Source organism: Bubalus bubalis, chromosome 1, assembly GCF_019923935.1.
Source record: "Bubalus bubalis isolate 160015118507 breed Murrah chromosome 1, NDDB_SH_1, whole genome shotgun sequence".
Classification (NCBI taxonomy): domain Eukaryota; kingdom Metazoa; phylum Chordata; class Mammalia; order Artiodactyla; family Bovidae; genus Bubalus; species Bubalus bubalis.
Genome location: NC_059157.1, coordinates 16,914,010 through 16,938,427, shown reverse-complemented (window position 1 = coordinate 16,938,427; position 24,418 = coordinate 16,914,010). Strand labels below are relative to the sequence as shown.

General features: G+C 37.5%; 1 protein-coding gene across 14 annotated transcripts in view; it reads left to right on the top strand.

Annotated features, from left to right (window-relative positions):
- NRG1 (neuregulin 1) overlaps positions 1 to 24,418 on the top strand; it is a 240,744-nt gene that overhangs the window by 175,312 nt on the left and 41,014 nt on the right. For 12 of the 14 annotated variants that reach the window (XM_006076209.4, XM_006076211.4, XM_006076210.4 and 9 more), the window contains one exon: positions 22,050 to 22,179. In XM_006076209.4, the coding sequence (XP_006076271.1) occupies positions 22,050 to 22,179 (130 nt within the window). Of the gene's footprint in view, positions 1 to 22,049; positions 22,180 to 24,418 lie in introns of those variants that run through there. The other 2 variants (XM_025269312.3, XM_025268889.3) reach the window with 1 other exon arrangement.

Sequence of the window (24,418 nt, the reverse complement as noted above, 5' to 3'; positions counted from 1 at the left end):
AAGATTTTTCCTTTCCTGAGGGCTGTGGCTGAAAAGGACAGATGGTTTTACAAAGCGATTGGGAGTAGAAGGAGCCAGAAGACCAGGAAGAATGAGAGGAGAGTCTGATCTGAGCCAGAAATATCAAGTTTATCATTAAAGACAAAAGGTTTAGTCCTAGGCTGTAAATTAGAGAAAAGAAAAGAAAGACTGAGATTCCTTCAGGAACCCAAACACATAGGAATGGGTAGTGAACAGCACCGGAGAAGGCAATGGCACCCCACTCCAGTCCTCTTGCCTGGAAAATCCCATGCATGGAGGAGCCTAGTGGGCTGCAGTCCATGGGGTCACTAAGAGTCTGACACGACTGAGCGACTTCACTTTCACTTTTCACTTTCATGCATTGGAGAAGGAAATGGCAACCCACTCCAGTGTTCTTGCCTGGAGAATCCCAGGGACGGGGGAGCCTGGTGGGCTGCTGTCTATGGGGTCGCACAGAGTCAGACACGACTGAAGTGATTTAGCAGGAGCAGCAGCAGTGAACAGCACAGTTCACAGGGGAAGGATTGCCTGAATGTAGACCACGGGACTGGAGGAGACACCCATGGATGCAAAGGATGTAAACTGAGTCAGAGGAATTGGCTTACAGAGAGATGCTCTAGCAGAATGAGATGAACAGGACTCATAAAAATGATCCAGGGACTTCTCTGGCGGCCCAGTGGTTTAAGAATCTGCCTTCCAATGCAGGGGACGTGAGTTTGATCCTTGGTCAGGGAAACTAAGATCCCACATGCCTCAGCACAATTAAACCCATGCACCACCAAAAGAAATATAACAAAATTTTTTTAAAATTATCCAAACCAAAGTTTATAGACACCTAGACTAGATTCACAGAGACTACATCTGTCTCTCAGGACTGATTGAGCTCATAGCAGGGTCATGAGATGAAAAGTTTGTGATGGATGAGGGAGAAATCCATCATGGATGAAAACTTCACTGAAGATTTTCAAATGTTAACTCTGTTTATAAGTTGATCTTATGTTGGCATAGACGAATTTGAATGATTTTGTATCTTCACTCATTGATCTTTCTTCTCCTGGGACTTGTAAGAATCCTGAGTAGGCAAACAAGAAAAAAAAAAAATGTACGTATAGTTTTCTCATTTGATCTGAAGCATTGTGTGATATCCTACAGAGCAAGTCAAATGGAATCATTTTGACCTTATGCCTGAGAAAAGAGTTCAATGCATTGGACGGCCAGTATGCCTTTTTTAAAGTTAAACTTGAAAATTAAAACCTTTAAAAGAGGCGTTGCAAGTGTGCATAAGTGTGTGTGTGATTTCTCAAGATTATAGAATTATAAAATAATAGTAATTTAAGGAAAAGGTAACCAGCATTTTCTCTTAGGAATTTTAGCCTTTAATTATGACAAACAATGTGTGATCCTCAAAAAGATTTTTAAAATTCCTCTGTAGTAGTCCTAAACTGAAGACCTAAGGAAGGCTTGGCGATTTTCTTTTAGAATTTTAAATTTTTTCAAATCATGTTTTACCAAATATTAGTCTCACTTGTATAACTTGGTTCAGTGTGTCATTAAAACCGATAGTCAGAATTAATCCTGTGGACTAGGATTTCAACAGAAAGAAGGCTTTAGAAATGAATCTTTTTTTATAGATAAGTGGTATTTATTATCAAGTAAATACAGTTTCAGTTATTCACTAAGTTTACCAAGTCCTATTTTGAAGGAAGTTTTTTGTTTCTTTTCTTCCAATGTTATCTGAATATTCTGGAAAAATGAAAAGCAACCCATATAAAGAGAAAACAATACATTTCAAGAAAAAGTGAATTTTGTGCTTGGATGCAATGCTTATTTATCACTTGATAAATGATACTTTGAATTCACTTAATTTAAGTAATTTATAGCCAAGTATAAGAAAGCTGAGTGCTGAAGAATTGATGCTTTTGAACCGTGGTATTGGAGAAGACTCTTGAGAGTCCCTTGGACTGGAAGGAGATCCAACCAGTCCATCCTAAAGGAGATCAGTCCTGGGTGTTCATTGAAAGGACTGATATTGAAGCTGAAACTCCAGTACTTTGGCCACCTCATGCGAAGAGCTGACTCTGATGCTGGGAAAGATTGAGGGCAGGAGGAGAAGGGGACGACAGAGGATGAGATGGGTGAATGGCATCACCAACACAATGGACATGAGTTTGGGTGGACTCTGGGAGTTGGTGATGGATAGGAAGGCCTGGCGTGCTTTGACTCATGGGAACGCAAAGAGTCAGATACGACTGAGTGACTGAACTGAACTGATAGCCAAGTATTAGATACAGCAGACTTGTAATCTATTTCTATAAAGAAAACATGCACTGTTATATTTAGATTAGCAGTAATAAGAAAATATTACCTAAAATTAGTTGTAATAGTGTCCTAGGTAAGAAAGTTGTACAAACTCAAGAGCTAGGTTCTCTTTCCAATCTTGTCATACTCTTGAGAGAAGGACAGTAGGCACAGAAGTCAGTAAGGCAAAATGCTTCCTCAGAATTGTTTTCAGAGAGATTCAGAAGCGAAAGAAAAAATTAGGGACTGTTCCAAACTGGATGTGAAATAAAGTGTTACCTCTTGTCAGGTGATAACGTTTCTCTTTCATGGCCAACAATATTTGAAATTACATGAGTGGATTTCCTGTACTGTATGTTAAGATAATTCAACTTCAATGTTTCTATTAAAGATATATTGAAAAAGGAGTTTTAAGTACAGCCCCTTGTTTTTTGAAGCTGTGTGCTTCAAAACAATCACATAAGTGAAAATATGTCTAAGAAGTTCGTGGCCTTTGTGTTTTGTTCCTTTTAGAAGGAATGTGATTTTTGTTAAAGTTATCGCTGCAGCTGCCTTTTAGAAAATTGGGCTTCTGTATTAAATAAGGCTTGGTTGGTTGGTTAGCCACTAAGACGTGTCCAGCTCTTTTGTGACCCCATGGATTGTAGCCCACCAGGCTCCTCTGTCCATGGGATTTTCCAAGCAAGAACACTGGAGTGGGTTGCCATTTCCTTCTCCAGGGATCTTCTTGACCCAGGGATCAAACCCACATCTTCTGCATTGGCAGGCAAATTCTTTACTACTGAGCCATCAGGAAAGCCCTAAGTGATGCTAGTCCCAACTTAAAAATAAGGATATATAGAATGCTGGCAAGCTCTTTAATCTCTCTGAGACATCATTTTGCTTTCCAATAAGTAGGAGAAATAATACACAACGTACAGGCTATTGGGAGAACTCTGTGAGGTCATTTTTCACTGGCCTCTTGAAGTCACTCAATAATTATTTCCTTTGCTTCAATGTCTTTGCTCAGAGATGATAGAAATAGTTACCCAAGCATCTATGTGTTAAAATGATATTTTCTTTGTTGTCTGTGAATGTGCATGGGTATATCCAGTTACTTTGTAGAGGAATCAGTTCTGCAAGACAGTTTTCAGCTATGAATTTTTATAATGAAAACCTCATTAACTGCAGTATGGCCCAGGGTGACATTTGGCACTTATATGGTTATTTTTTAAATAAAGTAATTTACATGATTGCCTTTTCTTTTTATTAGGGAGGGGGGGAGAACATAAGAATTTTGACTGTTCATTCCATCAAAGCTCCCCTTTCAGCCTTCAAAGCTTTTCTCAAGGACATTAAACACTCTTCCTAATTACTTTTTATTGATTTCTCGACATTTCTGCTTAACATTGACTGCTTATTTTTAGGGAACAAAGGATGCTAACCTAAAAATGTTAATGGTGCATTTGGAAGTACAAAATTCAATATTTTAGTCATGTCTCTTATGCACACTTATAGCTTGAAAAACTGTCTTATCTTACTGAAGAAATAAATATACAATCTTTAACTGACTTTGAGCAAATCTATGATTTGCAATATTTCAAGGTTTTAATAAGTAAAGATAAGACTTGACAGTGTCAACTGAATAAAAAATTAGTAAGAGAGCTGCTGCTGCTAAGTCACTTCAGTCGTGTCCGACTCTGTGCGACCCCAGAGATGGCAGCCCACCAGGCTCCCCCGTCCCTGGGATTCTCCAGGCAAGAACACTGGAGTGGGTTGCCATTTCCGTCTCCAATGCATGAAAGGGAAAAGTGAAAGTGAAATCGCTCAGTCGTGTCCGACCCTCAGCGACCCCATGGACTGCAGCCTTCCAGGCGCCTCCGTCCATGGGATTTTCTAGGCAAGAGTGCTTGAGTGAGTTGCCACTGCCTTCTCCTACCATATTACTAATAGAGAATAAGTTGACAAAAATTAAGCAACTGCATTCTTCTTCAATTTTGCAGTCCTTTGTCATTAGTGAACACTTCATGTCCATCCATCTCTGATATATAGCCTTCATTTTGTTAGGGATAAATATGTAAAGCAGTTTTGATTAGATGATGGTTACATGAAATCTAACCAAAAGAAGGTGGTCTCATTTAGAGACTATTTAGAAAGTCTATTTTTTAAAAATAGTTATTCATTTAAACTAGCTGGTAGTCAGGATTTGCCTTTTTAAAAAAATATTGTTTTGATATGGACCATTTTAAAAATTTTTACTGAACTTGTTACAATATTTCTTCTGTTTTATATTTTGGTGTTTTTTTTTGGCCTTGAGACATTTGGGATCTTAACTCCCTGACCAGAGATCAAATCCATACCCTCTGCATTGGAAGGCGAAGTCTTAACCACTGGACCACCAGGGAAGTCCCAGCGTTTGATTTTCAATTAAGAGTGCTACCATAGGACCCATTTTTAAAACCTTCTTTTGGTGATTTAGATACTGTATGAAAATGAAGTTAGAGAAAAATTACAGGTCGACAAAATGAGCCTAATTTCAAATGTCACTGGAGATAATTTTCATTTTATATAATTTATGTGCATCTCTTATAGATACACTTTTTTTTCTTTTCTCCATATCTCTTTGCCGAATTCAGTCAACTTTTAAAGGATCTAGTGGTATTATATGCATTGAAGTCAATCAGATATCATATGCAAATATTAAATATTGCTCAAGCATCATAACTAAATTTGGCACTTCATTTGGAATAGTTCCTGCTCCCATAATTCTCCAATGATGTCTATAAATCTGTGTATTTATGTTTGTACATGCATTTGTAATATGTACCTGCATAATTTTCTCTTACTTTGGCTTCAGAAAGAAATAAATGAGGTGGGTTTTTCTAACTTGGAGGTTATTAATAAATGAAAGTTAAATTATTTTCCAAAAAAAGAACTTTAAAAAGAAAAGTAAGGATAATTTGAATGGAGGTTAGATAAGACCCATTACAACACTGTCACATCGGATGGTCATATCGCCAAATTTTTTGATCACTTTCCCAATTCAGCCTAGACTATTCAGTATTGGTTTAGTCTTCTGGTTCTTAGAAAACTTTAACTGAAAAGACAACCACTTTATCTGCATATTATGAAATACACAATATTATATTAGAAAACATGGACTGAACATTTTACCTGAATTAAGATTAGAATAGCATTGATGTGACTTAACATTGTCCTCCTGTCTTCTGCTAAGAATCCATGATATAAAAGTAATGTTTTGAGTCTCATTTCCAACATACAGACATACTCAGAAAGTGATTTTTATGGAAGGTAGAAGAATATTACTTCTCAGTCTGTGGAAAGGATGTTAGTTTTTTATGTTTGTTTGTTTATTTTTTACTACACGGTCACAGGTAGTTCTGGACTGAAAGAATCATGAGACAGAAAGCTTTCGTGGATATATTATGGGCTTGCAGTCAACTTGCTTTAGAATTTCTCTCCACTTTGTTTATTACTCTGAGAACACAGGCCTGCAGTTCATTTTCTTCCAACCTATGTTTCTTCATCTGTAAAAAGGATAGCGCTGGTTTAGTTGCTAAGTCATGTCTGACTCTTTGTGACCTGGTGAACTGCACCCTGTCAGGCTCCTCTGTCCATGGGATTTTCCAGGGAAGGATACTGGAGTGGGTTGCTATTTCCTTCTCCAGGGATCGATCCTGAAGTACCAATGCTAAATACCTATTGGGTTAGGCAGATATGATTTCTATTGCAAAAGACAAGATAACTAAAGAGAAGGATGAAGTTTTATGATATCAAGAGGAAGATGCTTAGAATAAAAATATAATATCTAGAGAATTCTTCCATCTTTGGAATCATAAAATGTCTTCTATCTCTTCTTCTCATTTCTTTTGTGCTTTTCCCTTACTTACCTTGAAGATTACCTTAAAGCCAGACCATGGTAAATAGCTTGCCCAACAGAAATGGTAGTTGTGAACATAGTTAATGTGATCTCTGCTGTTTAACTCTTAGCTTCATTGTGGTATAATTTATTCTGGGTCATATTCTAGGAGTATGACTGTTAATCATGGATAGATTTGTTTCTTCTGTTAATGAGAAAGGCAACAGAAGGGTTGTATTCCCAGAAAAGCACTGCTTTTTAAGATTTCACACTTGGATACTGGGCAGGAGAATTCACTTGAGTAACTAGTAAGTCTGACATGACCCTTGTCTGTGTACTTTTCTCTTTGAGCCCCTAATGAATCTGGTGGGGTTTTTTTCTGACATTGTATAGAAACTGTTTCCTAACAGTACTTTGTATTCCTCAAATCTACAAAAGATTAAAGAATCAGGACAGTCTTTCTGACATTGATGCTTCTGGGACAGAGAAGGGCAGTTCCTATCACAGGTAATGATGACAATTCAATGTAATCCTTTACAACGTGTTTTTTTTTTTTTTCATTTTTTATTTCCCTTTTAGATGATATATATAGTGGGAATTGCCTTTAAAGAGTCTGGGAGTTTTATTCAGAAAGATAACCAAGCATATTTGTTATTATCATTATATATATATATATTTAATATGTAAATATATATATTTTATGAAAAAAGAGTTGGAAGTAGAGAATGAAAATTAAGTAGAATGAATTTTAGTAGAAAATGTAGAAGTAGAGAATGAAAGAAACCTGATGGAGAATTTAGCATTTGCTTCCTAGTTAGCCACAAATCATGCCCATTCTTCAACTTCTGAATAATTTTAAGGTACTTGTCTCTTATTTTAATTTATGCCTGAGCAACTGGAAATGCTAACAGTTGCAAGTTCTATATTTGGATTTGGTACAGATGCCTGTCAATCTCACTGAAATGATAACTTCTCTTATCCAGCTTCGAGCATATCATTTTTACCTTATTAAGTCATCAGGTTTAGCTGAGCAATGAGGGTGTGATCTCTTTGTTACTGGGATTATAAAATGCTCCTGATGGTTTTTCAGGGTACTTGTGACTAAGACTTCAGTGCCAGCCCTGGTATTTCTTGTCATCAGTTATGAGAGTGATGGATCCTATCTGTCTGGACCTCTGCTCCCTTGGTCGTCTGATCTAAGAACAGTCGGAACTCTGTTCTGACCTCATTTTATGCCAAGTCACAGAATTTCTTATAAAATAGAGGAGACATTTCAATAAATCAGATATATTTCATATCTCTAGAGTTGGGTCACTCATGACTTCTCTCACAGAGTTTCTCAAATGGTCAGGAGTGTCATTTTAGAGCCTGGAGCACTGGTCCCACAAGTAAGAAGACTCACGTGATGCTGGGAAAGATGGAGGGCAGGAGGAGACGGGGGCGACAGAGGGTGAGATGGACATGACTCAGTGGACATGAGTTTGAGCAAGCTCTAGGAGATAGTAAAGGACAGAGAAGCCTGGCGTGCTGCCGTCCATGGGCTTGCAAAGTTGGACACAGCTTAGCAACTGAACAATGAGCAATTCCTTGCTCAGTCCCCTTCTCTCTTTGACCTGTGAATATGTCCTGGGGTTACCTTTCTCTGCATGTGATTCCAGCAACACAGGTCACATTGCCTGTTTAACAGACTCCATTTCATCACTTCTTCAATTTCTGTAAGTTTTCTTATGGCCATGTTGCTATTATTTTGGTTCTGTGTAGGAAACTCCAACTTCATGTCAGGATTTGAAGCTAGACTTTACCATAAATTGCAATTTTCCAGTGTCTCAGCCTAAGGAATATGGTGCATTCAACAGGGAAAAAGAAGCCAAGGAAACTAACCACACTTCACTTTGGCATCAAAAATCCTTCCAGTTGCAATAAATCCTCCTGTGACTAAGTTTATACCCAGAAGGATGCTACATCCTTCTTTATATCACAGAACTGGCATCCCAGACCTTCCTATTTGAATTGAACTTCAGGTTCACTTTTAGGGCCCAAGAAGTGCTAAGTTTTCCCAGAACCAACATCCTTCTTGTTTTCTCTTTCTCTTCCCTCTGCCATCGGATTGCTTTTTTGTGTACTTTCTAACATTCATGGGTAAGATTTTTTTCTAATTTTAAAAATATGTGTGGCCAGCATTTTCGGTGTAAATCACTGTGGATATGCCAATGTCTAGTTCTGACTTTAGAAGAAATATTTTGACACTATGCATTCGCTTACAATTTCCATCTGTTCCTCCATGTGTTCAGCTTGTTCACCTTTGAGCGACTAAAATGTGTTATTTACAACTGAAATAATTCACGGATGAAATGGCCTTCAAATCCTGAAAATAAACAAACAGACAAAAAATGAAAACAGACAGAATCACTAGGTGGCTCTTTGAAGGATTGCATCAGGCAAAGGATTAACATTGAATTCGAAATACTTTAAAGAATACTCAGATATTTTACCCGTATTGGTAAACAATGAATTAGTTTTTATTCAGTCTGCTGAAAACTGTATTTGACTTTATGATGAAAAAATGTCAACTAATTGGACTGAAAACAAAACAAGAAGTCTAGAAAACAAAAATGGGGGGAAATCATGGGATATCTTGGGCAGCATAGGTCACATTGTCTGTTTATAAGCTCTAAGAAAAGAGCTTTGATTCCAGGGTTGATGAGATTGTGTTAAGGACAAAATAGCCACCGTCCTTATTTACAAATGAATTCTTCAGGTCCTGTCACTTTTTTCTACAAAAAAAAAAAAAAAATCTAAAGGTAGAAAGGAGCTTTAAGTCACTGGGTAACAGAGTGCAGTTTGATTTTCTAAGGAAGGAAAGCAATAGTCACAAGCAAACACACGAACAGTGCTCTGGCAAGTGGGGAATTAACTTCCCAAGCAGGGACCTCAGGCCTGGTCTGGTGGCTGTGATAGATCCATGCAGCCATTTGACGGGTTGTGATCACCTTTTATGGGGAACAGTGTGGAGGAGCGGTGAAGGATTACTGAGTTCTAACAACATCTGTCTGGTAATTAAGATCCTTTTCTCATTATCACCATGTAATTCCAGGAACTTGTGTGGCATCTGTAGAATAATGACTCACTTCCGTGAGTTCTTTAGACTCTGAGAAAAATGGAAGCACTCAAATGTTGGGCATAGAACATGAGGCATTGAGGTACAGGGAGAAGCAAGCTCCTCAACAGAAAAGATCACCCATCTGGGACTGATGTCTGTGAAGATATTTACATCCCTGGGATTAAGTATCGGACACACTAGCAAGGTGTGTAATCACACGCAAAAAAACCTTTCTTTTAACAGAAGAGCTCTATATTCCAGTATTATTAGGAAGTAAGGCATCCTTAAGGGACAAGCCATGAATCAAACAGGTCTTTTCAAAGAATAGGGTTCAAGCTCTGGTTTCTTCTTATTAACAAGATCGCCTTTGTCTCGGATGGCTTGTTGCCACTAAGAAATATAACCAGAACTTGCCTGTGGTCTGTGAACTTGCCCTTAGTGGAGCTCAGAATCATGACTAGCACTGGCTGGATTTCTCCATTATGGTAGTCACTGGATTCACTCATAACTGAACTGGCGAGTTCTCACTAGGTATTTGGAATTGCTTATCTGAGCGCAGATTCCTACTGAGACTTACCGTTTGGTTCTGCAAAGTGTTTGACTTCTTTAAAGCTTTTCCTAGATTTCCCTGACAGTCCAGTGGTTAAGATTCTGTGCTTCCAGTGCAAGGTGTACAGGTTCAATTCCCGGTCAGGCAACTTAAGATCCCACACGCTGCATAGCAAGTGCTAAATAAATAAATAACCTAGCATCATATGATATTAAAAAAAAAAAAACTTTTGCATAAGTGACAAATTTCAACTGAAGACGTTTGGTACCTCTCCAGAAACTGCATGGGAACAGGAGGAATTAAACTGGCAAAATGGACATGGGCTAGGGTTGGGTTGAGTTCTGCCTGCTTCAATGTTTTGGGGTAGCTTTGCAGAGCCATGATTCCCTCAGAGCTAAGGGGCTACACAGCCCTGATTTCCTGCTGTCTGCTCTTCCCTTCATCAGTATTTAGGTATGGAGCCCTCAGTGAGGAATGGAAAGAGCAAAGATCTGTATTAGATACAGACTTGCAGTGTCTGTGGTTTATATTTGAAAAGCGGGAAGACCATAGCCATTCTGAATTATTACAGCATCAGGAGGTAGAAGTGTTTTATTCCTCAGCTAGATATATCACCTCCAGGAAAAGGAAAACGTGGGGAGGAGGATGGGAGGGAGGTTCAAAAAGGAAGGGATACATGTATACCTATGGCTGATTCATGTTGAGGTTTGACAGAAAACAACAAAATTCTGGAAAGCAATTATCCTTCAATTTAAAAATTAATTAAAAAAAAGAAATGTGAAAAAAACAATAAATTATAACTAAGACCCTACATGTGAACCTTCTTAATATTCCCTGTTTCTTCCAGAGCAGGGAACAGCCAGGCAGCTTCGATAAGATCCTGGCCTCTCCTCTGCCTTTCTTATACAACGTGTTTCAAGGTGCCCTTGTTTGGTTTAGCTTAAGCGGAATGATGATTTCCATCAAGTTTTTCCAACAAGCAAATGATGTCAGTATATAAAACAGTTAGACCAGATGATGAGAGTAGGACACTGAACACATGGCTCCAGGTTTTGTCTTTTTTTTTTTTTTTTAATATATTGTGTACTTTGGAAAAAGAGTTCGAAGCGTGCACCTGTCTGTTTTCTTTTTATTGAACAACAAGGTTTAATGGCAACAGTAGGAAAACAGGTGTCTGTTCAGCTTGAGCGTGAAGGCCTAGACATTGAAAAACAAAATAGAAAAAAAAAAATCCCAAGTCTTGAAGGAAAGCTTCTTCAGGCATAATGTAGTGGAGGTTAATTTATAATTTTGGCCCAGTTCTGCAAATGCGCGGGATTTGCCTGTCATATTTCCCATCCCCACCTCTAACCTGAAAAGAATATGTTCTTTAGAAAAATAAGACCTAGGGTGAACTAAGTATTATGAGACCAGCTAGTCCTGTGGGCAGCAGGGCAAAGTGTTCTCTGGAGGTAAAGCATTTAAAATTATGTGTGTTTCTCAAATGACCCTGTTTTATGAAACAGAAACAGAATGAGGGACATAGAGAACAACAGAGTGGTGGTTGCCAAGGGGGATGGGCTTAGGAAGGGATGGAGGGGGAGGCTGGGGTTAGCAGATGTATCGATTCATTTATAGAATCGATAAACACCAGGGTTCTACTGTACAGCACAGAGAACTGTATTCAGTATTCCATGATAATCCATAATGGAAAAGGATATTTAAAAAGAATGTACATATGTATAACTGAATCCCTTTGCTGCACAGCAGAAATTAACACAACATTGCAAATCAACTATTTGTTGTTGTTGATGATGATGTCTTGTTGCTAAGTCACGTCTGACTCTTTTGCAGCCCCATGGACTGTAGCCCACCAGGTTCCTGTGTCCATGGGATTTCCCAGGCAAGAATATTGGAGTGGGTTGCCATTTCCTCTTCTAGTCAACTATACTTCCATAAAAGAAAAATTTAAGAAAAAATAAAGTTGTGTGTTTGAAACTTTTTTTTCTGGCCATATGTAAATGGCCATAGCAATATTGAAAAAAGATTTCTGTGTGTTATTTGGTGACCTAGAATTTGTGCTAGGACCCTAAAAACCACAGAAACACATTTCATGGATGCATCATCCTACAGGAAGTGATGTTTTGCTATTCTGGCCATGAACCTGGGAAAAGGGAACTCCTGGGAGTTCTGGGAAAATCTGTGCCTTGAAATTAACCAAGTGTAAGACAGCAAGATTCCTATCGTCAAACATGCTTTTACCGCTTCATTACTTTATATGCAACAACCTTTGGCCTCAGTGTGGAAAATACGGAGCTTATGGAACTGGAGTCTGGTTCTTTATGTCTACAGTCATCACACAAACACAGAATTGCTGTAATTTGGCTAAATGGCATGTAGTGATGGACAGTCTAGGGGTTTAGAGCTGCCAAGGTAACGTTTGAAGAGATCGTCTTCAGGTCTGTTGTGTTAGAGATCCACTGATCAAAGCGGTCTGACTCCAATCTGAAACCCTTGAAAGATGATGTCTGTGTTGTCTGAACCTTGTTTTTTACCTATACTTTTATAAAGACTCCTTTACACAAAATACTGCACATGTAGATTACTTAAAATGATTTGTTGGGAGTCATTTCCTGTCAAGGACATGCTTTCATAAATCCTAAGACTATCACTATGTACATATCTGAATACTTAGAATTTTGGGCGAACTAGAATATTGTCTGCTTGTAACAGGTTCCTTGATATCAACAGACATGTGGTAGTTACATTAGGAAAGCATCAGTCATGTAGGTTTGGCTGCAAGACTTGACATTTTAATTTTACCAATGAGTGTTGAGTATTCAGAATGGGCTTCAGTCCCTGTGTCTAATAGTATCGTGGGTAGTTCCTAGATTGTGTGAAGAGTAATGAGAAAATGTGTGTTTAGGCTGTTTGAATGCTTTAGAAAGAGGTGCAATACAAGGTGTGAAATACAAACTTCATCATTTAGTTCTTGCTTAATTTTAATGTATATGCATATGAAGTAGTGTTAATTCTTCAATAGGGCACCAGTTCCTCTCCCATCATTTCTGTGCTAGTTTGAGCAGTCTTTCTCTCTCATTTAGGCCTTCATATCAGCTTCTTCACTGATCTCCTGGTCTCCATTTTTCTCCCCTTCCAAACACTATAGAATAGACCATTAATTTTATTAATGATGGCCCTGAGCAAAAGCTCAACTCCCTCCATGACCTACAGATTAAACATTAATTCCAGCCAGGGCTTCTTTAATATGGATGTATTATTATTTTATAGCCTCATTAACTTCACCTTCCTATTTACAATCCATCTCCCAAACTGAACTACTGCTTTTCATTGAATGTGAGATTTAGTTTTCTACATCCACAAATTCATTTGCTTTTCCCTTTAATAGAATGCCTTTTTCTACCCAAAGTACAGATGCAATTCCCCTTCTATACTGCCCCTTCAAAGTATCTCCCATTCTGCATATTTATTGTTAGGATCACACCTGCCTGACCTAATTGGTTGATATTTACTCTTGCTGTTGTAAATATAATTCTTTTATTTTATTAGATTTTCTTGCTAGTTAATACAGGTATCCAACCATTTCTTCATCAGTTGCTAAGTCATGTTCCACTCTTTTTAACCCCTTGGACTGTGGCACTCCAGTCTCCTCTATCCTCCACTATCTCCCAGAGTTTGTTCAAATTTGATAAAGTATCCACCTGCAATGCAGGAGACCCCGGTTCAATTCCTGGGTCAGGAAGATCTGCTGGAGAAAGGATAGGCTACCCATTCCAGTATTCTTGGGCTTCCCTAGTGGTTCGGCTGGTAAAGAATTCACCTGCAGTGCAGAAAACCTGGGTTTAATCCCTGGGTTGGGAAGATCCCCTGGAGCAGGGAAAGGCTACCCACTCCAGTATTCTGGCCTGGAGAAGTCCATGGACTATATCGTCCATGGGGTTGCAGAGTTGGACACGACTGAGTGACTTTCACATGTCCATTGAGTTGGTGATGCCATCCAACCATCTTATCTTCTGCCACCACTTCTCCACTTGGCCTTCAATCTTTCCCAGCATCAGCATCTTTTCCAGTGAGTCAGCTCTTTGTATCAGGTGGCCAAAGTATCAGGGCTTTAGTTTCAGCAGCAATCCTTTTAATGACTACTCAGGGTTGATTTCCTTTAGGACTGACTGTTTTGATCTCCTTGCAGTACAAGAGACTCTCAAGAGTCTTCTCCAGAGAAGGAAGTGGCATCCGACTCCATGGATAGTATCCAATTATATCATTTTCCAATAATGATTATTTCATCTTTCCTACAGTTATACCACAATTTGTTATTCCTGCCTTGTTGCATTGGCTAGAACTTTCAAAGCAGTAGTCAGCATTCTTGGCTTAGTCTTGATATTAAGGAAACCACCTTCCCAAGAGTTTCACAGTTAAGTATGACTTAGATTGGTGGCCAGAGTCAATATTTTTAGGTAGTATAGAGTATCATTCTAATTCCAGTTTATAAAGACATCTTTTTAAAAAGCCTGAAATTTATATTTTGCATTTTTAAGTTTTAAACATTGGTAAGCATACATTTAAACATGTACCTATAGATAAACATGCATACTGAACGTATGAACGTGCAGAGAATAATGCAACAAATTGCCATGCAGCCATCATCCGCTTCAGCAGCGATCAGTTTTGTTTTGTCCTGATTTCACGCACTTTCCTTTCCTCTTAATGTTTTCAAGTAAATCACAGACATCTTATTATTCAGTGTAGAGATATTATAGCATGTATCTCTGAAAGATAAGGACTATTTTAGAACATAACCATAATGCATTTGACACATATACCAATTAAGGATAACCCTTTAGTAATATGTGTTATCTAATCAATGATCAGAGTGCCTCTTTTATCAGGATCTAAGTAAGTTTTACTCATTGTAATTGGGTTATGTATCTCTTTTTAATGTCTATATTTTAGGTTTTTCTTTTCTCTCACCCTTGGATCTGTATCAAGTTCTAGTTGTCTTTGTCTTTTTATCTTTTTTTAATTTTTTTTTAAAGAAATCGGGTTATTTGCCCTGTAGAGCCTCCATAGTTTGGGTTTTTCCAATTGCATCCAGTGACATTCTTTTATATGTTCCCCCTGACCCATGTTCTTCCTGTAAATTAGTAGCTGGATCTGGATGCTTGATTAGGTTTGATTTGGGTGATAAAAATACTTTATAGATACCTTTATAGAAATTGATTTTCAGTCTCATCAGTGTTGATTATCTCTTGAAATGACCATATGACTTTTATTTTGATATGCCATGATTTTTTTAATTTGATGAATAAGATAATGAATTTGCCTCATAGTTTCTGTCTTTTAACCTTTAATCTACTTTCATTTCATTTACTTGATGAATAAAATAACCTATGTCATTAAACGTTACATGGTAATTTCAGCATCTCCCTGAATAACTGAATCTTTGATCAGTTCCCTTTGTTTTGATGTGATTGGTTTGGTGCTCCAAACTTTTGGCCAATCTGGAAAATGACAGTTTAACGTTTTCTACAATGGCATGACCTTCTTCCAGCCAAATTGATACTGGTAGAAAATGCAGAATACAATAAAGAATGTGCCCCTTCTACATTTAGCCTGGCGAGATCTATAAATACATCAAATTAAGCCAGTCAGGTGTACTGCTAGTATTTGCTTTGTAGGCTATATGGATTTTACTCCTTTAGGAAAGGTATTGATAGGAAAAGAGTCAACAAACAGCTTGAAAGTTTGTTGACTTCTGGCTATGGAAATTTTATACTCAGATAAAACTGTCAGCAATTAATAGAAAATATATAGCAGACCTGTATATCCAGAGTGGCTTCTTCGCTATGAAAAGATTACTGGCTTAAGGAAGAAAATGTAGCTTTCGTGTGACTCCACCCAGCCAGCAATCCACTGCAGGAGACTCCTTTAGCAAAGCTAAAGACATCCTAAAAGGTGTTTATGCCATTAACTTGTTGCTCTAAGAAGCAGTTGACTAGAATGATCACCCTGTGATCATTGTGAGTGAAATGTGCTGTAAGGAAGAAAAAAAAAAGCAACATCTATTGTTTGAAAAATAACCTTTCTTGACAAGTTTTATTTTTCTAAGGATAACACTATCTAATGACACCCAAGCATTTGCTCAGCAACTGCTGGCAACTTAGAATCTGTTTTCTGTTTAGCTACAAATGAGCTCAGGGTTACAACAAAAATTAGAATTTTGTTTTACGAGCAGAAACCCCCATGGGTCATTTTTCATTCTGCCAAAGAATGAAGAAATAATACTAGAGTCTTCCCAGAGAGCTTGTAAGGGAGGGAGGAATCTAAAGGCAATCCTATGAACCGACTTCAGCCCCAAAATACATATAAGAAAATAGAAAATAAGCGTGTCCCGATTTACTTCTGTGACCTTGGGCATCCTGTACACTTTTGTGACTTGCTTGAGCAAATTTATGAAAGCCTGCAGAACTATTCTTTTGAGATGATTTGTATCCTCTTTTTCAATATGGGACATTAGATATTAAAGCTCAAGTCTGTCACTTAACCAATTAACCTCCATCAGCCCTTGTCAGCTTATTCCTTGGACAGATGCTTACCTTCTGGGTAATCTACCAGCTTCTAAGTATTCCCAGCTTGGGACTTCCCAGGCAGTCCAGGGGTTACAACTTCATCTTCCAATGCAGGGGGTGTGGGTTCGATCCCTGTCTCAAGGCCAAAAAAACCAAAACATAAAACAGAAACGATATTGTAACAAATTCAATAAAGACTTTAAACAATGGTCTCCATAAAAAAAAAATCTTAAAAAACATTACTTCCAGTTTATTAGTGAGTGCTGAGGTCCATGAAGTGAGATGCTCTAATTCTACTTTAGAAATTTCTGGTTCCATTTATGGTCTCATGATGGTTCTTCCCTTAGGAAGAGGGAAGTGTTTCTATAGCAGAGTTGAGAAGAGGAGAGGCCAAGGAGATGGGCTCTGGGAGTACCCAGGTCAGGATAGGTTTCTTTGATCTTCTCTTATCACTTTTTTTCCCCCAAGTATCTATTTGCTATTCAGCAAAGGATTGAATTACTACTTGAAAAAAAAATGCCAACCCAGAGCTATGATGTTTCCGTGGTTCTGTCTGGCTCTGGATCTTCCTTTGGAGAGCAAATGCCTTCCCCACCCATCCGTTGGCATCTATAGGAACTGCATTAGGTGGCGTGGCTTTTCTTGCTCATCTTCTGAGCCAGAGCATCATTTTCAGGAACAACATAAGCATTTTTTCCTAGTAGAAGTTCAAAGTGCTCTGGTACATAATTGCTGAGGTGTTACATTCTAAGCAAAAATAATAATTTCAGATTTATTTTAAAAAACTGGGAGATGGAAGATCAAGGAAGCATGCAGATTTCTAAATACATAGCCACGGAGAATATTACAGGTAAGGATTGAAGAAAAAAAAAACCCTGCAACTTTGCAGTGATTGACATTTTCATGTCAGAATATAAAAATTGTTAGTATTCGTATATGGTATTGAGGAAACTGCATGGAGTGATTTAATTTCCTCTTCTGCCAAGTAAATTGTTAAGAATTGTCCTTAAAACTCCTAGGACTAGGGCTCATTCCCTCAGGGAAAACAGGATCTAATGATCCTTCCTTGGGGTAAACACTATATACTCATACTAATTCCTGCTAATTGTCAAAGAAGAATAGACTGGTTTCTTATCAGCAGTTTGCTTTTGTGTAATAGCTATGGTTTGTTGGTGCTATCTACTTCACTTTGATAAAGAAAACACCACTTAAAACCAGAAAGAAAGTGAACCATCCTTTCCAGCAGTATTTTCTTTTTAGGCTGTCTTTGAGCAGAAAAAGTCTAGTATTCTACAGGAAATACACTGTGTGATTCTATGGGAAAATATTTAGTAATGAGCAGCCAACACTTAATTACTCCTCAAAATTTTATTCTGCATGTTTACTAAAGTGTGCAATAGTATGTGATTTCCAAAATGTTTAGTTGCTGATACTATGGCCCATATTCTATGGATATGTTGCTATTAATATATTTAACTATTTCAGAGTTCAGATAACACAAAAGATTACAAATACATTGAATTTATGTAACTTGGAAGCTCAGTCAGAAATGTTAGAGAATTACACCTGAAACTTACAATATATTGTAAATCATATTCTTCAATAAAAAAATTTTAAGAACTATTATAGAATTATGTGGATCTGGAAAGTTGAAAATAATTACATATTTGAGATAGTTTCTTTTTCTTCTAGCTCAATTGTTCTTCAGTTTTATTTTATAAGCAAATGGAATAGGTATGAATTATTGACAGTGATTTTGAAAAAGAATAATTTATTAATATTTACTTCATGTTTTGTAATCACTCAGTGGTTACCCCTCCAAATCAAACCATCTCTTCACATTTTGTAAAAGAATAATTTACCAAGAAACAACATTCGAGGCTGATTATATGTAATTACAGAGTCTGGACAGAAATGTTTTTGCCTCTCTTTGTTCCACATTTATGCCATTAGTAATGGAAACAGGTCATCTCTTTGTGTGTAATTTTGCAGCTGGCAAAGCATTTTATCAAACTTTGCAGCAATGCTATGATATCTCATTTTTGTAGCTGAATACTCTGCGACAGGTAGCTGGGACCAGAGTCCTGCAGACAATATTTGGCAAAATTGTGCCTTGCACCTGATTCTTCTCAGCTAACTCCAGGGTGCTTTCACTACCTTCTATCTATAAAGATCTCCTTTTAGGGAGAATTGTTTACAGCCTTACAAATTTCCACTGCAGTGACTTTAGCTATTGTTATGTCTAGGTGGTCACAACTAAAGAATTGTGAATAGATGGAAAGAAGAAAGGCAGGGGGTGGGGGTGGGGGAGGGGGGCCAGTGGGAGGCAGGCAGGCTAGAAAGGAGGGAATCCTATTGCAGGGTGGAGGATTTGGGGAGTCTTTAAAGTGGTAATTTTAGTCTCCACATCGTTGGCTAAGTCAGAGAACTGTCCAGACCTCCTCAAAATGGTCACTAGTCACTAGTCCTGACAGTCACTTGTCTATCCTGACAGACCAGGTTGAGAGGGAAACACTTGAAAGCAGCTACTGCAGTTACACGTTCTTCCTTAGAATTTTGAAGTTGGTAACATTCCAGAGAAGGCATGTGTGGGATAAAATGTCCATATAAATCCAAACGTAAGGTAATGAAGTCATAGTTACATATTCCTAATGGCTGTTCAGTTAGCACTTACTTTTGTTGTCGTTGTTGTTTAGTCGCTAAGTTGTTTCTGACTCTACCAGCAAATTTTGACAAACTAGTTACAAAGCAGAACGAGGCAGAGTTTATTAAGGACTGAGTAAGTGAGATCTCTGTCTCCTACTTCTTTTAAAAGCAGCTATGAGGGTCATCTTTTAGATATCAAAAGCACATTCTCTTGGCAGAACTGTAATCTTTACCTCTTATAAATTCCTGCCAGCTGCCTTAAAAAGAATGCTGTTTCTACAGTTTGGCTGAAGAACCTGCTCTGTCTGTTTCATTAATTTCTGGCAGAATTACCAAACGGAAACTGACTGAGCAATATAGCATGTATAGGCCAAAGACAAAGGATATCACTGCAAAATTTATAGGTCTGCTTTGGGCTGACTGTGCACAGGGTTCAACTAAGGAGAATATAAGGAAGCCTGGCAAAAATCTGAAAGGTGCATTTATCACCATTTCCAACCCCGGTTCTTCTAACAATTAATTATAACTTATTCCTGTGTTTGGCTGTTGGTTCACAACAGTTGTATCCAAGTCAGTCCACACTTTGTGTCTCCTGGGAGTTAATTTCTGCTTTGTAATTCCATGATCATTTTTATTCTTTCTGCTGCTAAAGGATTCAAGCACTAAGTAAGATAGTCCCTGACCGCATAAGAGAGCTGCTACTTCATTTTCTCCAAGAGTTATTTTATTATCAACTCTTCCTATTCCTAGTGATCCTATTCCATGATCTAAGGACTTTTCAAATGATTGTGTCATAACTGAGGGTGTCATGCAAAGGATAATGCATGTCAGGGAGAATACTTTTAAAGGATTGGGGAGGGGAAATAGATTATTTCAAGTTTTAACCCCACATTTAATGCTACCTAGTTGATAAAACAAGATCAGAAAGTCCAAGGAATAGGTATGATGTATCTGTCTCTTCTGTCTATCACAGCTAATTTTCTTTGTTAGTTTGCAGTGAATATGGAGTGTCTGCTTTGGCGGGGAAGGGAATGTTGGTTTTGATGTTTTTAGTGAAAGCCTTAGCATTTGTTCTGGAAGAGCCTGCTGCAGTGTTTGCTGCCCAGCGTGTGTAAGGGGGAATTCTTAGCAGACTGGCAGGAGGGATTCAAGGACTGCTGCTGGGGTCTGTTGGAGGCTCAGAGCTCCGTTGCAGGAATGAGGGTGACAGAACTCTGTGGGCGGTCCCCTCAGCAGAAATACTCTGCCCAGCTTGTCATTCCATAGATCCCTGTCAGCAGTGAAAGTTCTTAAGCACGAAACCTTTAACACTGAAGACAAACACCCACCTAATATTTTTAAAGGCAGTTGCCATGGATGAAAATATTCATAGTACCTAAGTATATAGTTTTTCACATGAAGATACATGTCAAAATTCATGCTAAGTGGTATATAGAAATTGCCTACTCAATGATTTTATAGGCCAAATGATGCAAATTATGTTCCCTTCTTCCTGAAAAAAAAAAAAAAAATGGTAAAAGGGTAGCTGATAAGAGAGGGTAAGAAAATCACTCCGTGATTCTTTGGTTAGATTTATAGACCTGAGCTGGACGTTTAGAAAAGCATTCTGAAAAGAACTTTTTGTTGGAACAATTTAAAAATGAACCCAATTTTTAATTACCATAGTAATGATTCAAGAAAAGCATGCCTCTTTGAAAATCTTCAGATTTCTATTAAGCTTTACATCTGATTGATAGATACCAAAACTGAGATTCTTCCATATCTGTTCCATTTTGCCACCTGCTATTATTCATCAGATGCCAGTTTAGCACCAATTCCTTTACCTTGTTGTTGTTAAGTTGCTGAGTTGTGTCTGACTCTCTATGATCCCATGGACTGCAGCACGCCAGGCTTCCCTGTCCTTGTCTATCTCCCGCTCAAACTCGTGTCCACTGAATCGGTGATCCTTTACCTAGATTATTGATAATCTCTGTAAAAGTCCTGTAAGAGTCCCCTGTTTTCTAAATGGAAAAATTGACCATCTGGATGGTTCAGAAACTTACTCTTGAACACAAAGCTAGTAGGAGATAGTATTTGAACCAGATCTGTCTCCAAAATGCAAATCATTTTGACTGTCCTTTGCTCTTCCTCCTAAAAGTCATTGGTGAGAACCATAAAATGGTCCCAAACATGCCTTAGACAGAAGAATAAGAGACCAGAAAGGCATTGAATCATTCAGAAAGTGAATAATCAGATGCTAAGTATTTTGATCAGGTAGAGTAACAATCAAGCAGAATTAGAGGAGCAATTAAGTTAAATGTCAAAGCACAATGTGCCCTGATGAAGCAAATGAAAAAGAAAGGCAGGAGAAAATGGGAAAATACGTGAAAGGTCAAATATAAGTAAATAGCGGGATCTGAATTCCAGTTGCAAATACTAAAATAGAAATTAATATAGAGGACAAAGGGTTAAAAATCACTAAGACTGTGTCAGGTAATATTTCATTTCAAAATGAAATAATGTTATCAATTAGTTGCCATTTAACATTGATACCTAAATTCAGTTGCACTGATATGAATTTATATCATTATTTTTGAGCCTTCTTGGAAAATTTTTCTTTTTTTTTTTAACTTCTTATTTTGTATTAAGGTATGGCCAATTAACAATGTTGTGATAGTTTCAGGAGAACAGTGAAGGGACTCAGCCATACATGGAAAATGTATTTTTCTTAGTAGATCTTCTCTTTTCCACTTCTTTAGAAGATAAAGTATTGGTTATAAGAAATGTTTGTTTCCTATTTAATTATAATTAAATTAACTATAATTACCCTTTTATAATTTTATTCTATTTATTTACAGGTAGAAATTACTTAATGTCTTTAAGTCTTAATGCTGTTGTTTATTAAGCCAGAAACTTTAGTGGAGTACATCTTATCTTATATGAGCTCTTCCTTTTAAGAGCATTTAAAGGCTGCTCAGAAGAGGGAAAGATGGGTGTAAAACTTTCCCTTGTTTATCTTTTATCCAGCCACATCCACATCTACAGCTGGGACAAGCCATCTTGTCAAGTGTGCAGAGAAGGAGAAAACTTTCTGTGTGAATGGAGGCGAGTGCTTCATGGTGAAAGACCTTTCAAATCCCTCAAGATACTTGTGCAAGTAAGAAAAGAAATCCTCTGTGTGACTTCTGTCCATGACCGCTTCTTTCAGATGATTCCGTGTCTCATGATGTATTGTTGCTGCCTTTTCCAGTTTCGTTGCATCCTTTGAATAATGCTGTTTTATTTGTAGAGTGTTGTGAAAGGTCACACCATTTATCTACTCTGTTATATCCAGAATGGTTTTTTGCTTTTTTCCATGTGGGTGTTTGGTGGTTTTTTTGTTTGTTTGTTTGCCTTCATATTTATAAAATTGCTTTCCTTGTGGTTTTCCTCTGTGTTACCTAAGAGAGATGTGCAAATATCCTAGACGCCTAGAACTTGGGATCCCTGCATCTGCATCCAATGTATGATTGAAGCTGTAAGATAATGTTCCCTTTTACCCTGGTGTCACCTGTGAAGCAAATAGGACAACTAAGAGAAGCAGAAGGGCCGGCAATTATTTGCTGACTGATCTGTTAAACTTGGCATTAGCTTTATAGCTCCTTTTTAAAAATGGAGTTTAAGTTGATCTCACTAATGAAAAACCAGTGATGTGTATTAGTTTGGAAATGCACTTAGTATGGGTAGTATCATTGCATGTAGAAGGCAGAGTGTTTTTTCATGCACTGTAGTTATTTATAGATATATTTAAAATGGTGCCCTCTCCAATGACCTGAAGGAGTTGATGAACCGTTAAGAAGTATCACACTTATTCTCTCTCAACAGACAAAATTAAACAAAGATGTTGTCAGGACATTAAATATTAAAACCCTGCAGTTAAAATTAGTAGATCTCATTAAAAGCACACTTATTGTGCAATGCATTTTTAGTTTATGCTTGATATATAGGGTCTGTGTGGTCCATGGACTCAAATAATTTGTCATGCTAAAAGATATTTAATGTCTCATTGAAATGATTAAAAATAGATGTTTATTTTGTAGTTAACTAGAAGCTGTATCTTTCATAAATATAGAGAATAGTTATAAGCCAAGATAAAATTAATAGGTAAGAGTCTTTTCAAAACTTTGAAGCAAGATTAAAAACTGAAAGCATATATATAAAAAATAATTTATTTCAGGTCCGAATGATTTTATGACTGTCAGATGTTTAATTTTTATTTTATATTCTGATTTGGCCTGTTAGCAATGTTGTGACAGTCTTAGGTGGACAGCAAAAGGACTCAGTCGTGCAGGTGCACGTACCCATTCTCCGCCAGACTCCCCTCCCATGAGGCTGCCACACAGCACCGAACAGCTTCCTATGCCAACATGTTTATTGCTTGAAAATTAAAGATTCACCTTTTTGGTCACCAGCATATCAAATCTATGTACCTATAGCAGAGAATTAAAATGGGTCAGTTTTAGCCTTTGGTTCTGCCAGTTTGCTGTGAATATATCCCAAACATTCCTCCCTCCCTGAATTTTTCATTGTGAGTGGAAATGAATAAATTCTGTAATTTCCTATAAGATTTTCTCTGATCAAAATAGAAAATGTCAGAAGCTGAGAATTATAATCTGTAAAATGAGATACATTTACTATATGGATACATCCTGCTAGTCTGCCCTAGTCTTAGACATACAATCTAGTTATGTTTCAGTAAGTCTCCTTGGAAGAAAACCTTTAAATTACAGTTCCTTAGATGCTTCTCCTTTTTAAACAATCATACCCAGATTATTTAAATCTGTGCCTCCTTTTTTTTTTTAACTTCTTTAAAAAAGCATCTGAGACCACTCGATTTTAATTATAATAATGAAACATGATCTTTTTCATCCTAGCCTTTGCAAAAAGATTTGCAAGCTGAGTGAGTACATATGATAGTTTCTGAATACCTCTTAGGAACCAGTGCAGTTATTCCCCACATATTAATTTCAGCTCTTCTGTGGCCCTCCCACGATCTATACAAAACATGCTATCGCCTAAGTGCTGTGCATTGGTTCCATTTTGGTACTGTGCCAACAGCTGGGAGTGTTTTTTTCACCCACACAGCTTTTCATTAAACATTAAGCCCAATCTATAAAGAAATACTTTTATATTTTTCTAATCTTAATGAGAAATGTTTGGGATTCCTCTAATAGTTATTAAAGCAGCAAACCACAAATAAATATTGTGTCCCCCAACTGAATCCTGTACCAATTCTCAGAAAATTTGCACTATGATTTAATCATATCTATTTTTTTTGGTAATTATGATCTTTCAAAAAACTGTTAAAGATTATCATTAGCTCTTGTTGGAAAGAAAACCTGTGACATCTCTGATTT